This window comes from Staurois parvus, unplaced genomic scaffold, assembly GCF_062004578.1.
Source record: "Staurois parvus isolate SC_StPar_1 unplaced genomic scaffold, SC_StPar_1.0 ptg000066l, whole genome shotgun sequence".
Lineage (NCBI taxonomy): Eukaryota > Metazoa > Chordata > Amphibia > Anura > Ranidae > Staurois > Staurois parvus.
The window spans coordinates 2,297,571-2,320,491 of NW_028317862.1; the positions used below are offsets into that span (position 1 = coordinate 2,297,571).

Sequence of the window (22,921 nt, forward strand, 5' to 3'; positions counted from 1 at the left end):
GACTCCTCCCTGCTGCTGACAGCAGGGATGTGGCAGTGGTCGTTAGGACACCAGTGGGTGCAAGCTCCTAACAACTAAAACCAAAGAAACTTTAGCGCAAAAAAAAAAAACACACACACACACACAAAACAAGAGGGCACAACATGCACTGGAATGCATTAACCCCTTCCCGCCACTGCCTCCTGACCCTTTAAGAGGTTCTAAATGCTGGGAGGTGGAAAAGCAGTCACAGCAATCACATCATCAGAAATCTCCAGATTGCATGTGTGCATCGGGGGCTTTCCATTACCTGCCAGTTACTGTGCTGGGAGCACACACAAAGCGCACTCTAAGCACAGTTTATTGTTTACATAGGGACACATATATGCAGCAACTCAGCGTTAAAGCCCACCCATCAAGAGGCCCATACTGTAAATGCGTATGATCAGTGGGAAGTGATTAGAAATACAAAAACGCAAAAGAACAGTACATGCAAAAACACATCTGGATCACAAAAGTGTGGTGTGAAGCAGCTTGTAATGAAAATAATTTCCGATTAGTTTCTCAGGCCACATTCAGATTATCCTGTAGCATACTTGCATAATTTAAAACAGCAGATGTGGGTTTTTGTCAGGTTCCAATAAAAACCTGCAAATTGCATGTTTGGAAGAAGTTCAGGTTTTCATTGAAGCCTGAGTAATTGGGAAATTCAGTCTGACTGGTCTGGTTAACTCTCTCAAAAGGGACAAAAAGTCAAAGGAAATCTAACATTTTACATCAATTAAATGCTCCTCTCTCTACGTAAATGCCCCTTTTTACTTATCTTAAGTAGCAGTAATATGACACTCCAACCTTCTCCCCTTCAGTTTACTTCCTGCATGAGATTTTCCTTCAGGTGGTCATGTCACCACCTGTGTGATGTGGACACATCCTATTAGAGGGCCACCTGTGGGGTCCTCTCAGGATCCAAAAGAGGACTAATGTCAGCAAAAGAAAGCTGGGGCAACTAGCAGTCTCTGATGCCATTGCATCATTAGATGAGCAGTCGCCCGCAACTGGAGACAGCGAGGGACCTGGATGGGGGACTTAGGTGAGCTAAGTTGGCTTCATAAGGTAAGGTAACAAAAAATACTGACTGCATGAGTTAGGGGAAGGGGGGGGGGGGGGTGTGGGTCAGGTCTCTGGAGTGGGAGTTTAAAGTTGGAGGTAGAAATTTTCCAACAGGGAAAACTGTTCCAATAAAAATGTTAAAACTAAATTTCCCCCCCCTCACTTTGAAGAGATTTCTGCTCCATTTAGTTTTCAGGACAGGAACTGAAGAGAGATCTCCACAGTGGAGGCACAGACAGAACCTGAACGGCTTAAGCTCTCCACACATTATCCAAAACTAGAAGAAAAGGTTTAGCTGGAGTTTTCCATTTAATCGTTGACTCTCTTCTAAACATACATTAGCACAGGGCTGGTTCCTGATAACCCCCTTCCATCATCAAAGCGTGTGCCGTGGCAGAGATATCCACAGAGTAAATTCCATGTGAATTTCCACTTTTTTCCATAAAGTCAAAAGTGCTTCTAACTGGTACTTCTCTAACTATCCCCTTAATGATCAAATAAACCTCAATGAGATTTACACAGTACAGAAGTGCTAAGAAGGAACTCTCTTAGGGAAAGTACATGAGTCATAGGCATGGAGGAATGAGGGACAAGATTGATCCTCTTATGACGTGTAGAAAACCATTGGGGTGTATGGCCGCAATTTGGGCAGGTTCTTTCAAGCAGTGATAGGGAACCAGCTAGTATACCTTAAATTATTCAAACTCTCTACACTATTTCAGGGCTACCCTAAGCTTTTATGGAAACCTACTAACAGCCAGCACTCCATTAGGATCGAATTAAACCTTCACTCAAGCTCACTGTATACGATCTATATGATGAAGTTCAAACCTAATGTTACACTGGAGATTCTGCCATTGCTGGCACCTAGCAAGTGGTAAAATCACTAAAGAGCAAATTATTTTCCCTCATGGGCTGGAAAATCACAGAATGTCAATGGTCAGTGGAGAAGCAGCAATAGAACCACATTTCTCTGGTTCGACCAGCAAGAAAGCATTGCCAATAGTGAAGGTAAGGTAAAATGAGAATTATTGCTATCACAATCTATTGAAACAGATTTGTTTAAACAATCCTGAGATAACATGCACACTTTAAAAATAAGGAAAATGTGGTTTAAAGCTTCAATTTTACAAAAAGGCACTAAAAGAAACTTACATCAAACTTCTGCCGAACAGATGGAATCTTTTTCTTGCCCTTTGGTTTTCCAGGTTTGGCCGCAATTCCTAATGCACTGGGTCCTTCTATAACACACCGAAAAGTAATTTTAAAGAACATTTTAAAATACCATGTTGTTTTCTTTTCATAAATGACATATGGTTCCTTATAAGAGCACAGGCTTAGAATATGTGCGATAAGTATGATGAAGAGGTAAACCCATTGGATTACCAGTTCACACATGTATGTCTTTGACAGTTTAATTCAATCAAGAAGGTGAAACATCCAGTCATTTTGCATCCCACATGTCTTGTATTAGCCCTATTCTTCTCTGCTGAGGCACATCTCCTCTTTTCTAGATTACAGTGGAACAGGCTAAAGGAATAAAATATGCAGCTTATATTTATGTATGTGAACTCTTTCAAAGGAATTTTATTCCATTCAGCTCTCCAGATTCATACACCTCTACCACAGTACATAGCTGGGGTGATGACTACACCATCTCTTGGTTCAGAATTTCACCTTTCTTTGTCGGCTTCCCGATCACTGAACAGAGGTGATTATGCCGAATCATTATTCTATCTAGAGTACTAATTAAATTATACTTGTATGAGAAAATTATTTCAAAGTGGTTGTAAATCTCAGACATGAAATATGAAGAAAGCATATCCCTCTATACAGTGAAGGAAATAAGTATTTGAGCCCCTGCTGATTTTGAATGTTTGCCCACTCACAAAAAAATGATCAGTCTAAAAATCGAATGGTAGGTGTATTATAACACAGAGACAGAATAGCAACAAAAAATTCAAAAGAAATGCATGTCTAACAAATTATGCACTGATTTGCATATTCATGAGGAAAATAAGTATTTGATCTCCTTCACAAAACATGACTTAGTTCTTGGTAGCAAATCCCTTGTTGGCAATCACAGAGGTCAGACATTTCCTGTAGTTGGCCACCAGCTTTGCACACATCTCAGGAGGGGTTTTGTCCCACTCCTCTTGGCAGATCCTTTCCAAGTCATTAAGGTTCGGTGGCTGACGTTTGGCAACTCAAAGTTTCAGTTCCCTCCACAGATTTTCAATCGGATTAAGGACTGGCCAGGCCACTCCAGGACCTTAATGTGCTTCTCCTTGAGCCACTCCTTTGTTGCCTTGGCTGTGTGTTTTGGGTTATTATCATGCTGGAACACCCATCCACGACCCATTTTCAATGCCCTGGCTGATGGAAGAAGGTTCTCACCCAAGATTTGATGGTACATTGCCCCGTCCATCGTCCCTTTGATGCGGTGCAGTTGTCCTGTCCACTTAGCAGAAAAACACCCCCAAAGCAGAATGTTTCCACCACCATGTTTGACAGTTGGGATGGTGTTCTTGGGGTCATAGGCAGCATTCCTCCTCCTCCAAACACGGCGAGTTGAGTTGATGCCAAAGAGCTCGATTTTGGTCTCATCTGACCACAACACTTTCAACCAGTCCTCCTCTGCATCATTCAGATGTTCAGTGGAAAACTTCAGATGGGCCTGGACATGTGTTTCTTGAGCAGAGGGACCTTACGGGCACTGCAGGATTTCAATCCTTGTCGGCGTAGTGTGTTACCAATTGTTTTCTTGGTGACTGTGGTCCCAGCTGCCTGGAGATAATTGACAACATCCTCACGTGTAGTTCTGGGATGATTCCTCACAGTTCTCATGATCATTGACACTCCGCAAGGTGAGATCTTGCATGATGCACCAGACCTAGGGAAACTGACAGTTGTTTTGTGTTTCTTCAATTTGCGAATGATTGCACCAAATGTTGTCACCTTCTCACCAAGCTGCTTGGCGATAGTTTGGTAGCCCAGTCCAGCCTTATGTAGGTCTACAATCTTGTCCCTAACATCCTTGGACAGCTCTTTGGTCTTTGCCATGGTGGAGAATTTGGAATCTGATTGCTCCTGTGGACAGGTGTCTTTTATACAGGTACAAAATGAGATTAGCAGCACTCCCTTTAAGAGACTGCTTCTAATTTCAGCTTGTTACCTGTATGAAAAGACACCTGGTAGCCAGAAATCCTGCTGAGTGATAGGGGATCAAATACGTATTTCCCTCATGAACATGCAAATCAATGCATAATTTGTTAGACATGCATTTCTTTTGATTTTTGTGTTGCTATTCTGTCTATCAGTGTTACAATACAATTCGATTTTTAGACTGATCATTTTTTTGTGAGTGGGCAAACATTCAAAATCAGCGGGGGTCAAATACTTCCTTCCTTCACTGTATAGTGTGTACTTGTCTCAATCCAGAGCACCAAGTGTCATTTCTGCTATCTGCTATCTGCAAGAGTCACTTATGACAGGTTTTCTTGGCACCAAGAGGTAAAAAGTTGGCAGGGGAGGAAACTCCAGCATACAGCCTGTGATTGACAGCCTCAGCTCTGCTATTGTGTGCTGAGTGAGGATTGGGGGTGGGGGGGGGGTGTCCCTTCCCTCCAATCAGCTCTCACTGAGCTCTGCAGAGTGTAAGTAACTTCAGCTCCCCACTGACCTCCGCTTTTTAAAAGCACAGGCAAGCCATATAAATTCTGCATGAATGGATATGGAGAAGAAAAGACGGCAGTTAGAGTGATACAACTTATGTAGGAGTATTTGTTTCATCACTGTCAATCACCTGAGGCCAGTCACTTCACTGGGTATATGGAACTGCTTATAACCATTTTAAAGTGTTGCTAAATCAACAACAGTAAAATCAGTCTGTACTGTGCCTTGAAAAAGTATTCCCATCCCTTGAAGCTTTCCACATTTTGTCATGTTACAACCAAAAACGTAAATGTATTTTATTGGAATTTTATGTGATAGACCAACACAAAGTGGCACATAATTGTGAAGTGGAAGTGAAAATGGTTTTCAATTTTTTTTTACAAATAAATATCTGAAAAGTGTGGCCTAAAAGCAAAGTGCTATGTGTGGCGGAAAACGAACACTGCACATCACCCTGAACACACCACCCCCACCGTGAAACATGGCGGTTGCAGCATCATGTTGTGGGGACGCTTTTCTTCAGCAGGGACAGAGAAGCTGGTCAGCGTTGATAGGAAGATGGATGGAGCCAAATACAGGGCAATCCTAGAAGATAACCTGTTAGAGTCTGCAAAAGACTTGAGACTGGGGTGGAGGTTCCTTCCAGCAGGACAACGACCCGAAACATACAGCCAGAGCTACAATGGAATGGTTTAGATCAAAGCATATTCATGTGTTAGAATGGCCCAGTCAAAGTCCAGACCAGTCAAAATCCAATTGAGAATCTGTGGCAAGACTTGTAAATTGCTGTTCACAGACGCTCTCCATCCAATCTGGCAGACCTTGAGTTATTTTGCAAAGAAGAATGGGCAAAGCTGGCAGAGACATACCCAAAAAGACTTGCAACTGTAATTGCAGCAAAAGGTGGTTCTACTAAGTATTGACTCAGGGGGGCCGAATACAAATTCACGCCACACTTTTCAGATAGTTATTTGCAAAAAAATTTTGAAAACCATTTATCATTTTCCATTTCACAATTATGTGCCACTTTGTGTTGGTCTATCACATAAAATCCCAACAAAATACATTTATGTTTTTGGTTATAACATGACAAACTGTGGAAACTTTCAAGGGGTATGAATACTTTTTCAAGGCACTGTATACGCAGTAAAGCATGCTTGTTATACTCACTGTGGAACCTAAGGGGTCAATCCTCAACATTGTGTAAAAAGGCTGTTTGATCCTGTCTTCTCTGATGCTTCCCTTCTGTCACTGTCCCCAATATATCTGCTGATTGTACAGAGGAGGCACTCTGCACATGCTCAATTTGGTGTGTATTGCTAGAGAGCATTTTTTTTTTTTTTTTTTTTTTATAGGAGTGTGCATGTGATCAGCACAGGGCCAATGAGCGATTTCCAGACAGAGGGTCAGGGGTCATGCAACCTCATAGGACAGAGGAGAATGAAAACTCCTCCTACAAGCTTTAACTAGTGCTCAGCTGGAAACTGATAGAAGTCACAAAACTGCTATATACTGCTGGATGAGAAAAAGGTATTTAGCAGTTTATATTTACTAAAATAATTGCATTTTCATGTTCTTTGTACTGAGGGAGACCAGATATAGTGAATGCAGGGTTCTGGGTTTCATAAATTTGTAAATAATGTAGGGTGCATTCACTTTTAAAATACTTTCTGCCAGTGATTATATGTGAGAACCCTAACAGGTGTTCCCACAATCAGATGAAAGTAGGCAGCCCCACTAAAAACTGCCTGCATCCAGGGCCGATCACTCACATGAACGAATACATGCAAGTGGGCACAACTAGCTGCAAGAGCCAGCAGCCTCCAATTGCTGTCAATGAGGCTGCCTATTCAAAGCTAATCGCAGGGATGCATTTGTAAATGTGAATACACCCTTAAAGTGGACAAGCCAACCAAGTAAAATGTATAAAATACTTTTACTGGTGAGATGCAGGCACTATGCGGTGCACAAAGCTACAAATGCTCATCTTCAAATCAGTTTTTTATCCTAGGGAGGATTCTAGACATATGCTGTATACGGTACTTATCTCCTGATAAGACATATCGTGTGGAGTCACTCTGCACATGCTCAGTTTGGTGTGTATCACTAGAGAGGTTTTTTTTTTTCTTGGGAGAGTGCATGTGCTTAGCACAGGACCAAACAGCACTTGCCCAGACAGAGGTCAGGGATTCTGTATCCTCCTAGAGCAATATAAAAACTCTTCCTACAAGCTGTAACCAGTGCTCTGCTGAACACTGATAGAAGTCATGAGACTGCTCTAACTGCTGATGAGAAAAAGGTATTTAGCAGTTTATATTTACTAAAATAATTGCACTTCCATGTTCTATGTATTGTGGGAGACCAGATATAGTGAATGCAGGGTCCTGGGTTTAGTAAAATTTTAAGATAACAGAAAGCACAGGCAGAACAGCTTTTAATTTGAACTTTGAGACATCATCAACGAGCACTTATCAAACAAAGATATTAAAAAAACGCTTTAAAATGGTAGATTTAACAGGCCGAAATGCAGCAAATGGGTTTATTAATCATTTGGAGAATGGTGCTCAAGTAACACATAGTAAAATTGGAATACAGAACAGGTGTTATATTAAAAAGTGATTGCAAACCTAAAATTAAACATTTTTTTTTTTACTTTTTTTTTTAATAACAAAGATGTTATACTTACCTGCTCTGTGCAAAACCTTTGCACAGAGCAGCCCCAATCCTCCTTTTCTGGGGTCCCCCTTGGGCGCTCATGACCCCTCCCCCCTGCTTGCTATGGGGACACTCGTACAGGCTTGCTCCCGAGCCGGGCTCTGTGTGTCCATCGACCCCACTACCTCTTCACTGGTTGTGATTGACAGCAGTGGAAGCCCATGACTCCTGCACTGTATGAGTAAATGGGGTGGCTGGGGGAAGGGGCGACTGCACTCAAAGTTTTTTACCATAATGCACAGAATACATTAGGGTAAAAAAAACCTAGCCTTTAGAAGCACTAATATCTATTCTTACACAGTGCTTAAATTAACCGCCTCCCACCCGCCATATACGGAAATGACGGGCGCAAGGAGGTTCTCTCGTTGTCATATGACGTCCTCCCACTCTAACCACGCATTCGCGCCCCCAGGGGCATGCAGCTCCGCGATCGGTGGTGCGCTGTGTCCCTGGGATGTAAAGAGCCGGAGACGTCAGCTCTGTCAAGTGATCAACTGTGTCCAATCACAGCTGATTACATGTAAATAAGGAAATGCTGGTTATCGGCAGCGTGACAGCTCGTGAGGAGAGGAGAGCCGGTAATTGGCATTACTCAGAGGGTACATGTATACAGATCATCAGGACACTGATGATCAGTGTAGCCCCAACAGTGCTACCTGCCAGTGCCCATCAATGCCACCGGCCAGTGCCCATCAATGCCACCTGCCAGTGCCTACCAGTGCACATCATTGCCACTTATCAGTACCCATTTGAGCTGCCTTTCAGTACCACCCATCAGTGTCCCCTATCAATGCCAGTCAGTGCCACCTATCAGAGCCAGTCAGTGTCGCCTATCATTGCCATATATAAGTGCTGCCTTTCAGTGCCCATCAGTGATGCCTATCAATGCCCATCACTGCCGCCTAACAGTGCCCATCACAGCAGCCTCATTAGCGCACATCAGTGAAGGAGAAAAATCACTTATTTACAAAATTTTATAACAGAAAATAAGAATAAACAATTTTTTTTTTTTAATTTGCTGTTGTTTTTGGTTTGTTTAGCAAAAAATAAAAACCCAGCGGTGATTAAACAAAAGAAAGCTCTGTCTCAAAAAAATGATAAAAATTTCAGATGAGTACAGCGTTGCATGACCGCGCAATTGTCAAAGTGTGACAGCGCTGAAAGCTGAACATTGGCCTGAACAGGAAGGGGGTATAAGTGCCTTGTAGGCAAATGGTAAAAACCACAGTCCGGTGCATGTTTTAATACCTTTAAATCAAAGTAGATATCAACTGTACAGAACAATAAAGTTCACAAGCCCTAAATTATCTATCCCATGCTGCTGTGAAAGAAATATGTTTACATTGTTTGTCTACTTTTTTTTCTTTGCATGAATTAAGATAAAAAGGAAAGAATAGTTCAAAAAGCAAAATCAACCAACACCATAAAAACATGCATGCCTGCATTGTAGATGTGGGCTCTAGGTGTCTAGCGGTCACCTGCCATGTATTTGTATAAAAAGAAAGCAGAAATAAAATTAACTTACCAGGAGAGGAAATGAGAATTTGGCAGCGAGTAAGAATAGCCAACAGGAAATCATTATGGGAGTGGACTGAAAAATAAAAAGAATTAATATTAGTTTGATGAGTAAGCTGCTACTCATAGTTAAAAATATAATCTTGAGAGATAAGTGAGAGTCACTAAAAAAAAAAAAAAACAACCCCATAGTGTTCTCCTTGGAGAATGTTAATATTTAGCTCAGTTGGAACACAGCTTTTAAAACACAACAACCACCAAATGTTTTCTGTAATTTCAGTTGTGTGTAGTAGGGTGTGATCCCCTGTATAAAATCCATTTTCAACGCCCATATGAAAAGATTAGTGATGTGACTAAGCAAATTGTAATAGTAATAAAAAACTAAACATTAGGGCCTGCTTTCCTGCTGTCCAATGGGATATCTCTCCTTCCACAACAAACCCTACTGCCATTGCAGGCTGAGAGGTAAGATTTTTACAAAGTAGACTAATCAGCCTCCATACACATCTCTGAAGAATCCATCAGACATGTCTGGGAAGAATGCCACCGATGGGGTTGTTGACCTCTACAGCCTACGCATGTAACCACCTGAGAATAAGTCACAGATCACGTCATACATCAACATCCCATATTCTCTGAAGTAGCCTCAAAGTACAGTTGTGTGCGCACAGGATACATCATCTGCCACAGTATCTGCATCAGTGAGAAGTTTCAAAATATATACAGGTGAAGCCAAAGTATGAACAATATATCAGTCATCTGTAAGGATATACCCCAAGAAAATGGCTGATTTTTATTTTGTTGCCACCTACCATTTTCCTGTGTGAGGAGCCTTCTTGCTTCAACATCAAACTCTTCTTTGCTGATTTTCTGCTTGAACCAGAGCTTCAGGTTAGCCCAATATCTAGAAGATAATTTGCACAGTAAAGCATTTGTATTGGGATAATGTCCACAGTCATTAAAATAAAAAGTTAACTGACAAGACGCAGAACGTGCAGACAACTACTGGTACCTGTCTGCACCTTCAGAATACTGTAAAAGGTCAACAGGACCAATGAAAATCAACTGCACTTTTAATTTACAAGCTTTGACACTTCCATATAAAATGTTAAAGGTTGTCCCACCCATCCCACACCTTCCTATTGGCAAATCACTAAGATGTGGGCCCTTACATGCCCCAGTTGGGAGGTGAAAGGGTTGTCTTTGACTCTACCATAAAACATCAAAGCTTGCAGTGCCCAGACTGTACAATCTGATGTCCTTCACACATATACTACCCATTAAAAATATGACATATATTTGGTAAAGTTTAACACAATTGTATCTTATATTAGACCTGTAATTTTCACGTTCAATTTGACATAAAAGTGGTTTCCAATAGTGATGGCTGTATAAACCTAGGAATCTGGGTACCCTCTATAGTTTCTCTTTTCCTATAGCAGATTGTCTCTCAATATACTGTATATCAAATCACTTTCTATAGTTCTCCTTCTCTCCCTCTCCGTTCAAATATTACTCTCACTATTCTATAAAGCTTTGTAACATATATTTGCCGATCTTTAATAAAAGGTCCCTGTCTATCTTTTAATTATAAACATAAAAGAAGTGCAGCGCTAAAATTACTCAGTAAATATATTAGGTTGAACAATCAAGTGCAGCATAAATATATAACCCAACGTATAGCAAATTCAAAGTCCGTGAATAATGTGACAATCCGTGCACTATAGTGCAAAAATCAACAATAATCGTGATTCTACTTCATAAATTATTATTCCATTCCGCAATTCTTCTTCATATAGTGTCCTTAATGTTGGTAAAGTGCAATACTTTCAGCGTGCAGGATGTGAAAGTGCGCTCAATCCTAAATAGGGGAAATCCACCACCTTGGACAGATGTACACTCACCAGAAGGTATATAGTATCAAGCATGTATGTCACATACCCGGGATGGAGCAGTTTGATTAGCCCCCTGGCTGCCGTTTTTCACCTCCAGATGTGACATACATGCTTGATACCATATACCTTCTGTTGAGTGTACATCCGTCCAAGGTGGTGGATTTCCCCTATTTACAATTGAGCGCACTTTCACATCCTGCACGCTGAAAGTATTGCACTTTACCAACGTTAAGGACACTATATGAATGGAATTGCGGAATGGAATAATAATTTATGATGTATAACCACGGTTATTGTTATTGATTTTTGCACTATAGTGCACGGATTGTCACATTATTCACGGACTTTGAATTTTCTATACGTTAGGTTATATATATTTATGCTGCACTTGATTGTTCCACCTAATCTATTTACTGAGTAATTTTAGCGCTGCACTTCTTTTATGTTTATACTGATTGGGATTGTTACCTATACCATAAGTGCTAGCTGCTTTTCTATATATTTTTATTCACTAGCGCTCGCCTGCATACTTCTTTATATATCTTTTAATTATCACACACGTGTTCCAGTGGACATGAATGACGTCATTATGCCATGCACTCATAAGCCCTCACGTCAAGCAAGCATGCATACATGCCAACAACATTACCTGGTGTCCGCTGCAGTTTTTTTTAATGCCCTTTACTTCCTGTTATCATGGAAACCATAATCAGGGAAACTAGAATGATGGCATTTTACCTGCCTTTTATATTTATTAAGGGATGTTTTATCAGACGTATTTCTCTATATAAAGATAAACCATGTTACTTGTTTGCTGCTACACTGGGGGATAAATCACAAGCTTTTATATATTATAACCTATATATATATATATATATATATATATATATATATATATATATATATATACACACACAAATGCAATTTATTTTATATTTACATTTTCATAATATTAATTGCTCTGATCTTTTTAACAATCTTCTCTTATGTTATTCTGACCTATTAGTTTAAAGAGCCATTCATTTTTAATTATAAAATTAACCTTCCAAGGAATCCCCATAACCTAATAATTCAATATTTTTAATTAAATTATATGAAAATGTTTGGAAATCACGTGTACATTATTTATTTAGTTATAACAATATTGCTTCATCAGTTAAAAGATCGCATCATTCTCGGAAAGGTCAAACTACTTAATTGCTAATAAACTGAGAATTTGTAAACCTTTCTTTCAGACCACGTTTGGGAATTGAGCCTGAAAATCCACTGTGCTTAAATTTCAAGTAATATTTTATCAAAGTCTCCTTCATTTGGGCCAATTTTGTATCTTAAATTACCCAATCTGGGTTTTCCTCTTGATTTGCACATATACAATGTCTAGCTAAAGTTCTTTTTTTTTGGCAGAATATCATTTACATCCACTAGGTCCATCTCCTGTAATCAATCTTCTCAACAAGCTTGTAATAAATAAAATTGCTATCCCATGTTATTGTTTATAAACTGTACCATTGAACAAAAATAATTAAGATCTAGGATGACAGACAATATCCCCAATACAAATTCTGCATGTTTTGCAAAATTGACTTACTACTAGTTCATAACTGCGGTTACTATATAATGGGGGGATATTTACAAATACTGCATGGTGAAAAATCTGGTGCAGCTCTGCATAGAAACCAATCAATTTCCAGGTTTTATTACCAAAGCCTAATTGAACAAGGTGACGTTAGAATTTGATCGGTTACCATGCAGATCTGCACCAGATTCTGAGTGCACCAGTAAATCTCCCCCAATGCTTGTTATGTTACGCTTTCATGACCTGATATTCTTTTATGTTTAACTGCTTCGCCTTTCTGAGTGGATGTTCCTGAACGTCCTTCAGAACATAGCTGTGCACTCTCTGTGTGCCTGTGTCCCCTGGACACAGTGCAACGCCGCTCAGCAGAAGATCCCTCTGATTGGCCTTTGTGATCACATGACAGCTGTGTCCAATCACAGCCGTCATGTCCTGTCAACAAAGCCCCGTTCAGTTGAACGGCTCTGCAGAGCCGATCTGCGAGTTACAAATCACCCTGTCACAGTGCCAGTGATCCAAATCTGTGATCCACATCTGTCACAGGGCCAGTGATCCACATCTGTGATCCACCCGTCACAGTGCCCGTGATCCACCTCTGTGATCCACATCTGTCACAGTGCTCATCATCCACATCTGTGATCCACATCTGTCACACAGTATCAGTGATCAACATCTGTCACAGTATCAGTGATCAACACCCATCACGGTGTGCAGTGGTCATCCACATCTGTCAAGGTGTACCAGTGTAAGATTCACATCTTCACCAGTGATCCACATCTGTCACAGTGTACCAGTGCCCATCCACTTCTGTACCAGTGCCCAACATCTGTCACGGCCTACCAGGGTCAAATCCACATCTGTCACAGTTTACCAGTGCTCAGTATCAGTCACACAGTACTAGTGTAAAATCCACATCAGTACCAGTGAATAACATCTGTCACAGTGTACCAGAGTAAAATCCACACCTGTACCAGTGATCAATATCTGTCACAGTGTACCGGTGTCAAATCAACATCTGTAACCAGTGATAAACATATGTACCAGAGAACATCAAAAGGTCTATAAAATTATACACCAGTGAGGAGGCTTTCCACATACTGAGTAAGACAGACGAGAGTAGCGGAGAACTCTCTGTCAGACTCAGATTCTAAGTATGAGCCAGTTGAAAGCAGTGGGTCAACAACGGATTCTGAGGAGGAGAGAATCCAAACAAAGAGGTTCAGGAAATCTGAGGAGGAGCAGGCATCCACCAGTAGCGCAGTGGCGAGTACAAGCAGCGCTCCCAGAAGATAGGCAGGCATCCACCAGTAGCACTACAAATCCCGGAGCCGTGGCAAGTACAAGCAGGGCCGCATTCCTAGATGATAGGCCAGGTACTAGTAGCAAGGTTTCCCATCCACAACGAGGTAAAGCCAATACTAGCCTCCTAGATGTACTTTTATATCCCACGTGGCCGCCTGCTAATTTGGCAGAACCTACAATTCCCCTTTTCACAGCACAGCCAGGCCTTCAGATACAAGCAGAATATGAATGGATATGAATGTCCAAATGTCCAGAGGTTACAGCCATACTTAGCCACCAGGAGATCACTCTATTGGTATAATAAAGGTTGCCATCTACTTGTTTCAGTTAGCCCTGTACAATTCGTATCTCATCTTTTCTAAATGCACACAAAGATCCATAACCTACCTGAAGTATCAAGAGGATATTGTTACAGCCCTTCTCTATCCGATGTTAAGTGATATTAAAGTGCTAATTTATTTATTTCAGGTACTTATATAGTGCCGTCAATGTACGCAGCGCCTTACATACATATTGTACATTCACATCAGTCCCTAACCCTCAAGGGGCGTATAATCTAAGGTCCCTAACTCACATTCATACATACACATACTAGGGACAATTTAGACAGGAGCCAATTCACCTACCAGCATGTCTGTAGAGTGTGGGAGGAATCTGGAGTACCCGGAGGAAACCCACGCAGGCACAGGGAGAACATACAAACTCCAGGCAGGTGGTGCCATGGTTGGGATTCAAACCAAATCCCTAGTACTGCCAGGTGGAAGTGCTAAACATTTAGCCACTGTGCTGCCCAATTAAATGCCACCAAAAGAAAGCTCTATTTGTGTGGGGGAAAAAAAAAAATTACATTTGGGTACAGTGTTGCATGACTGAGTAATTATCATTGGTCTGGGCAGGAAGGGGGTAAAAGTGCCCTGTATTGAGGTGGTTAATTAATTGAATGAGATGGTTGTCAAAATGCATCATTTTACTTTTTTTTTTCTAAACAAAATGATATTGGCAGCACTTGGCTAGATCACATTATATATATATAATATATTTCCTGTAAATAAAAAAAAAAAAAAAAAAAAAAAAAAAAAAAAAGAGTATCAAAACACAACTTGAAAAGTCTGTGGAATTTAGATCTGCCAAAGAAAAATCAAAAACTCCCATGTTACACAAGAATAAAATTGTTCCTTTCTTTATATAAACACTATTTCTGCATGCTTGCTTTAAAGAACTCTGTGTAAATATTAAGATTTGTAAAAAAACATCTTGCACAGCTTCAAAACAAATATGGGACATTTCTGAGCATGGTACAGAAATATGACATTTTATCATTTCTGCAAGTGGCTTAGCTACGCACAGCTGGAAATGTTCATATATTTTAGGGGGTGCCTTTTTATGGTAATACTTTTTTGGGGGCTGGAGAGATTCTAATTCTAGTCAGTTAGAATATGTTCAGATTACTCTTTTATAACAGGTCTCTATGTATTTTTTCTTGTTAATCCTTTCCTTTCCCCCTCCATCCTCCAGCAAGGCTTTCCTAGACCTCCTCCATCATTCAGCACCAATGTACAGGGATAATTGACGGCCAGCATCTTTCAAACCTCTTCCTGCAAACCCTGCCTGTCAGCAACACACCTTCTCTGGGTGTCTGTCATTACACAGCCTGGGCTCATAATGGACAATGCATGCTCCAGCACTTAGGGCTCGTTCACACTTGGCTGTTTTACTAACGCTTGCCAAACGCCCCTATAGCGTTTGGCAAGCGTTGGTCCAGCGTTTGCGAAGCGTTTTTTAACGCTCCGCAAACGCCTATAATGCAGTTTGAGTTGTGTTACCGCTCCGCAAACGCCTGCACCATAGACGAGAATAGGAGGCTTCAACGCCTCCTGACTCGACCAGAGGCATCCGTTTTGCCGCAACGCGACGCAAACGCTCCCGTTAGAACAGCACCATGAGCTGTAATGTGCAGAATTGACAGAGGCGCTTGGGAAGCGGTAAAAACGCTTCCCAAATGCCTCTCTGCCGCCTGCACACAACGCTAGTGTGAACGTAGCCTTAAACTGGCCACAGACGACCCTTTTATTTTTTTTTTCTTTCATCAGCCAACTGGCTGAACGAAAAAAAAAACAAACCGATACTTCCATGGATGCAATCGAGATGGATGGAAAAAACCTCCTCGCTGGGATATTGTATTCAGACAAGGGGACTCTCTGCTGTCAAAATACACTGATGAGCAGCTGCAGCCAGCTAGAGAAAATATTTTCAACATAAGTCGGTGTAACAAACAGGCACAGTCACACATGTATTGAATATTCCATCAAACTATAACCAGCTTTACACATCATAATGTGAGTGCCAGTCTAAACAGCAAAGGACTGCCACTGTTGTGGAGAATGAAGAGGGGATCAACTCCTGGGCTTATGGTATGCATCCTGGTAATTATTCCAGAGGAAGGGGCGTGGCACTGAGGGAGAATATAAAAAAAAACAAAAATTGGAGATAGGCTTAACCACTTGCCCTCCTGAGGATTTACCCCCCTTAATGACCAGGCCTCTTTTTGCTACTCAGTGCTGCACTAATTCAACTGATAATTGCGCGGTCATGCAATGCTGCACCCAAACAAAATTTATGTCCTTTTTTTACACAAATAGAGCTTTCTTTCAGTGGTATTTGATCACCTGTGCGCTTTTTATTTTTCACGCTATAAACAAAAAATACCGAACATTTTGAAGAAAAAACGATATTTTTTACTTTCAGCTATAAAAAATATATAGTAAACTCAACGTTCGTTATAAAATCCCAATAAGTTTATATTGATTGCTTTGTGTGAAAGTTAAAACGTCTAAAAATGGCGGGAAAGATACTGGAATTTTTTATTTTTATACTAATAATGGCGGCGATCAGCGACTTATAGCGGTGATCAGCAATTTATGACAGTGATCAGCGACTTATGGCGGGACTGCGGCGGACATTTTCACACGGGGGGGGGGGGGAACTGACTTGGGGTCACTCACATTCCCAGTGACACCAATACAGTGATCAGTGCAAAAAAAAAACACTGACACTGTACTAATGGCACTGGGGAGGAAAGGCTTAACTTTTTTTAGGCAATGAAAGGGTTAACTGTGTGAGGGGAGTGTTTTACTAGGGGGTGGGGGTGTGTACTTCACAGGAACACGCTGATCCCGAGAGATAAACTCCATTCTCAGGATCAGCGTGTTAGGAACTGACGGAGCAGAGCTGCATTGTAAACAATGCAGCTGTGCTCTGTGTCACTGTTTGCCGGCAATCGCCGGGACCCGGCGGGTAGAGCCCACCCGGGACCCGGTGATTGACACCCGCGGCCACGATCGGTGGCAGGGGTAGGGCGGTCGTGCGCCTCGGGAGCGCCCCCTACCTGTTTTGCAATATCACGTTTTAAAACATGATTCAGCCCAGCGGTGCCACCTTGTGGCCGTTTTTCTAAAGTGGCTGGACGGCAAGCAGTTAAAGGCTCTGTATACTCCAAACTAACATTTGTGGAAGACTCCTGAAAAGATCAAACAAAATCCAGATATTTTAAGTTCCCAAGCCCAAGAAAGATGAACTTAAAATGATATTAAAGTCTTGATTTTTTTTCTTTTAAAATAACAAACATGTTATACTTACCTGCTCTGGGCAAAGGTTTTGCACAGAGCAACCCGGATCCTCCGATTCTTGAGTCTCCTCCCTCCTGCAGAGTGCCCCAGAAAAAGCAGTTTGCATGTCCATTCACACACACAACTCAGCCCCGCCCCCTCCTGATTGGCTCACTGGCTGTGATTGACAGCAGCAGGAGCCAAAGGCTCAAACTGATGCCTCAACCAATCAGGAGTGAGAGTCCTTGGAGAACTGAGGCTCTCGTGGACATTGCTGGATTGAGAGGGGGCTCAGATAAGGGTTATGGTGGCTGGGGGAAGGCTGCTGCACACATAAGGTTTTTACCTTCATTCATAGAATGCATGAAGGTGAAAAAACTTGAGCCTTTAGAACCACTTTAAAGTGAACCTGTGCCTGAACTATAGACATTAAAGCATTTACATATACTTACTAAGCAGTAAAAAGGGAATCTTTTACTTACCATAAAAACTGTTTCTTAAAATCATTAGGAACACATGATTCAGTTATTCAGAAAACCAGTGAAATGGGGGCTCCCTACAGTTCAAAGAGCTGCCTGAAGGACTTTATGCCCAAAGCTGGCATCAAATGGGGCCTGAAAATCCGGTTGGTAAAAAAATGGTAACAGAAAACCAGATGGCAACCATGCAAATCTGGGAAACCGATACACCATGTTGAAAATCCCAAGAGGCACTCAAACACCTAGTTGAGTGTGCCTTGAGAGGAAAAGGTGGAACCTCATCCTTAATCTCCTAGATTGTAAGCTCCAAGGAGCAGGGCCCTCCTATCCCTCTTGTATTGAACTGTATTGTTGCTGTATTGTCTCCCGTTATATTGTAAAGCGCTGAGCAAACTGTTGGCGCTATATAAATCCTGTATATTAATAATGCCATAATCTTAAACAATGTTTTGTCTAACCTAACAGTGAAGCAAGCAGTTTGCTCCCTTTTACAGAAAGCAAACGTCGGTCTTTCTAATGGAAGCAGTGGCTGAGAGGTAGTCTAACACAGCATAAACAACATCCTGGCAGTGAAGGGAACTTTCCTTCTGATGCACTGGAGTCAGACAGAGAAATGCATGAATATAGTCTGGATTGAGATGAAAGGCAAACACCACTTTAGGATTACAAGGGGCTCTAGGCCTCACCACCACCTTGTCTTTGTGTTGGACCAAACAGGGATCTTTACAGGACAAGCTGCCAGCTCTTGGCAGAGGTGATGGAAACAAGGAAAGTATCCTTGTGGGTGACAGTAGAAAGGGGAATATCAATGAGAGATTCAAAGGGTGGTTTCTAACGAACTGACACAGATTCAAATCCCACAGAGTGGCATTCAGGCCTTACTGCAAAAAGGTCAAGCTAGGTCCCATGCAGTAATTCCTGGGATGAAATCTTCTTTTCTCACACCAAGCAAAGCAAGTCTTCAATGCGCAATGATAGGCCTTGTGGGAAGTAGACTTTCAACTGGGAATCAGAGAGACCCCTGTCTCTCAAGACCTCAACAGCTACATCATTAAAGCCAGAGACCGTGAAGCAAGGTGGTAAACACGTTCTTCAGGGCCCTTTCAAACTGATGCATTTTGCTGAGATTTGCTGCTAAAAGCTTTCCTGCTAAAAGTTCAAGAAAAACACAATGAAATATTTTTCAGCTGAGTGCTGTGAAAAGGTCCTGAGATAGAATATCAAGATGATCTGAAAGAGACTTCAGAATTGCTGCTAGAAGTTTATTCAGGATGGAGTACCACATCTGCCTAAGCCAGTTCAGAGCTATGAGGATCATTGGATTCCCTGTCTTTTCAATCCTGAGGAGTAGACAAGAAAGGAGATCCAAAGGAGGAAAGGCATAAATCAGTTTATACTGATCCCAGAGAGCCATGAGAACATCCACTGCTTTCACCAGAGGATCTTGATTTCTGGCAATACACATGTCCAATTTTCTGTTGAGCCTGGAGACCAGGAGGTCCACATCTGGCATCAACCACTGATGACACAGGAACAATTCTGAATGTTGGGAACATTCTCATTGCAGACACTGCCAGCTGAGGTTTTCTGCCTGCCAACAGTCTACGCCTGAAATGTGAATGGTAGACAAGGCTGGAATGTGGAGTTCGGTCCTGGCTAGAAACCTTCCTACCTCTCTTGCTTCAGCAAGACTTCTGGTTCCCCTCAGTGTTTGATGTACGCCACTGCTGTGGCATTTTTGACATGAATCTGGATCAGACGACCCTCAAGTTGTTGCTGTCGCTAGCTTTCATCAAGGGTGCCCAAATACACCCGCACTTTGTGCCCTGCTGCTCCAGTCATAGAAGCCGGTACTACATCTTCTATGAATGAAGTATGATCTACGAATATAGGACAGGAGGATCCACCGCCTTAGCTGTATGATAGCTCCCATGAATGAAAAGAACACTACAGTACAACTTATATGAATGCAGGAGGGGCATCGCAAGGGTGGGTATAGTTGGTAATCTTTGATGAGTCCCGTAGTTCTATTAGCCCCTGCAGCAACTGAAGATTATGGCTGTGGGGTGGGAGTGGGGGTCAGAGGACAGAAGATTTCAACTATGACAGCCAGCACCAGCACATGGGACACTTCAGCTTAAAGCGGCATTCAAACCAAAACTGTAATATTTTGCAGTTTACCAGTCATTAGATGTGGCAGCTGCATTTGTTTTGTTTTAGGCTTTTTTCCCTCTGTTTTCACCTGGTAATCTGGCCAGTAACACACCTCCTGTATTAGAGTGCCTCCACTCTGGAAGAAGCACACGGGTACCATTGGACCGCAGCATTGTTGGGGGGGAGAGAAGTGTTAGATGTACTCGCAAATTTAGATACACTGACAAACTGAAGCCAAACTCCAGTTCACACTGCAGTTACAAGAAGAGTTTTTCTTTTGGGATAAAGGTTTTACAAAAATAAAAGATGACCATTGTAAGCACACCTGTCAGTGTTAAATGGTTTGTCTTGTCCCTGTAACTGCTACATTTGCAGGAGAGCTTGTTGAAAAACCACAACGGACTTACTGGCCAGATCACCAGGTGAAAAAAAGAAGGAAACCGCCTATACAAAAAACCGAATGCATCCGCCACAATATTTTATCTAAAACTTTTTTTCACACTGTCGCTTTAATTTTTTTTTAGATTAACTTTACTGCTATCACAAGAGATGAACAACATCCTTTGTAACAGCGTGACAGGTCTTCTTTATGGAGAGATCTGGGGTCTATTAAATCTCTGCTCTGGCCTCCAATGCAGCTGATCAGACACAGATCAGTCTGATTGGCTGCTCTCTTGGCTGTTAACGGCCAGGTAAACAAAAATCCTTGTTGCTTCCAGATTCTGGGATCACAGAAAGGGAGGAGCAATGTTAGTTTCTCTCTATGTAGTGCAGCCATCGCCGCCAGTCGCATCGCTCCTAAGCTCCGTGATGAGACGGTAAAGCCAGGGAAAGGCAGTGTTGGGGGAAGACGTCCTATGGCCAGGAAGTGGTTAAAGCGGAGTTCCAGTGAAAATATAAAAGTCAGCAGCTACAAAAACTGTACCTGCTGACTTTTAAAAAACAGCCACTCACCTGCCCCTCGATCCCGCCGTGTGTCCCCTGCAGCTCGTTTCACCGGCCGTCCTGTGTTCCCAGCACTGGAATCTTCAGTGTGGGCACCCAGCTGTGACAGCTTACGACTTCATAACTGGGTAGCGATGTGCTTTCTGAATGGTCCCATAGTCTTCTGGGATCTGTTGTGTTCCAGAAGACTACGGGGAGGGAGGACAGCTTTCACTTCTGATTGCCTAGGCAACCTGTGGCTCTCTAGCTGTTGTGGAACTACATTTCCCATGAGGCATTGCAAACATTACAAAACTGAAAGTTATAGCTAGGACTTGCAGAGGCATGATGGAACTTGTAGTCCTGCAGCTCTCAGGTTGCCTACCCCTAGCCTAGGCAATCGCAAAGGACATGGGAGCGGGTACCTGTCAATTTCGGGTACCCACTCCCCAAAGGTGCCAATCCTTAACGGACAGCAGGGGACCAGACCAAGGGAACATCTCCTTTTGGGTGGAGCTCTGCTTTTATGTCAGGTTAGAAGTCATTTTTAATATCTATAGATCTGCAGCTTTCACTAACATACCTGGGAATCCTGCCATGTGGGTCCTTGTTCAGGCACTTCCTGTTATAGGGTGACAACGCAGTGTTCAGTCTCCCATCTGAACCCCTGTGTTGTCACAGTCACATGGGCTTGCGACGGAGACTACAGGTTGCTGCTTTACACATTACACTGGCATGGTCCACCGCCACCTGCAGAAAACCCAATCTGAGAAACAGCAATTCCTGGAGTGCATGTAGAACAGAAATGAATGGAAAGAGGTTGCAGGGGATCAGCTGCACTGAATGCAACAAAAGATGAAAACAAGGATTTTGAGGAAATAGGTAAATTTTCATTAGACACTGAGCTTTAACTAAGTAAATGTCGTTCAGGTGGGGTTCACATCTACTTACAGTACAAGAATAGGGAGCACGTGAGCTCTCCCCTAACACAGTGGGGGGGAGCGTATTAATCTAGCCCGGGAATGTGCAGGCCGCCCGGTACTCGTACAATAATAAAAAAGAATTCACTCACTGCTTCACGTTTTCACCCAGAGCTTCACTCAGACTCTTCTTGGCCGCCTCCAGTTCGCTCACAAACGTCGCCATTACCGGACACAAAACATATAAATGATTCCACAAGATTATGCTCAGCCCGACCGCACAGGTCTGCTGATGAGCATCGTAAAATCAAACACAGACACACACGCTCACTTCAAAGAAGGCACACAGAATTGTCGGCGCGGGAGGGAACAGTAAACAAAAAGTAGAAAAAAAAAAAGCGTGAAAACGAAATCTTTATTGCAAAAGAACAAACACACCTAGCTTAGCATGATAATTGTTCACTGGAATGTTCAAAAAAGAAGCCTGTACTAAAGTAGCAGAGAAATACTGAGGTGAAATAGAAAGCTATACATTGTGCAGACTAAAGGCCACTTCATTAATTAGCAGCCTCAAAAGAATAACTTCAGGAGAAACTGGAGAAAAAAATGCATCTGTAATGATGGGAGTCCTGGCCCACATGTTCGGATGCTACTGAATTATGAAAAACTGGAAGTTTCATTCACCGTGTCATTAGTGTAAGTGCCCAGTGTTAAAACAATGGCGGCTTTTATACAATACATATAGTGGGTTCCTTGCACACCACCGCGTCCATTCACAAAATGTTTTGTATTCTTTTCACAGAAAGCAAAGCATTCTGTGATTGGAGGAATGAAGATTGTGATGCGCATTCCCCCTCACCTCATCCATGCACAGAATGCCTTGTATTCTGCTGCACATTTTGACTGGCAAATGGTGTCCCCTCATTCATTCACAATATGCCTATTATTTTGTGGAAAGAACACAAAAAGTTTTATGAATGGATGAAGTGGAGTGTGAGCAGCCCACTATCCTTCACTGTATGTATGTACAGTATGACAGACACAGCTATGAGTTTAAGTCATGGAAGTTTAG

At 42.1% G+C, this 22,921-nt stretch overlaps 1 protein-coding gene across 2 annotated transcripts in view; it reads right to left on the reverse strand.

The window, feature by feature from the left end:
- TADA1 (transcriptional adaptor 1) overlaps positions 1–22,159 on the reverse strand; it is a 63,660-nt gene extending 41,501 nt beyond the window's left edge. For both annotated transcript variants that reach the window (XR_016311540.1, XM_089668882.1), the window contains exons 1-4: positions 22,002–22,159; positions 9,807–9,898; positions 9,005–9,070; positions 2,245–2,330 (exon numbers count right to left, since the gene is read on the reverse strand). Coding sequence is in view for 1 of the 2 variants with exons in the window: in XM_089668882.1 (XP_089525008.1) it covers positions 2,245–2,330; positions 9,005–9,070; positions 9,807–9,898; positions 22,002–22,075 (318 nt within the window). In the remaining variant the exon portion in view is untranslated. The remainder of the gene's footprint in view (positions 1–2,244; positions 2,331–9,004; positions 9,071–9,806; positions 9,899–22,001) is intronic.
- Between the last annotated feature and the right edge of the window lie 762 nt (positions 22,160–22,921).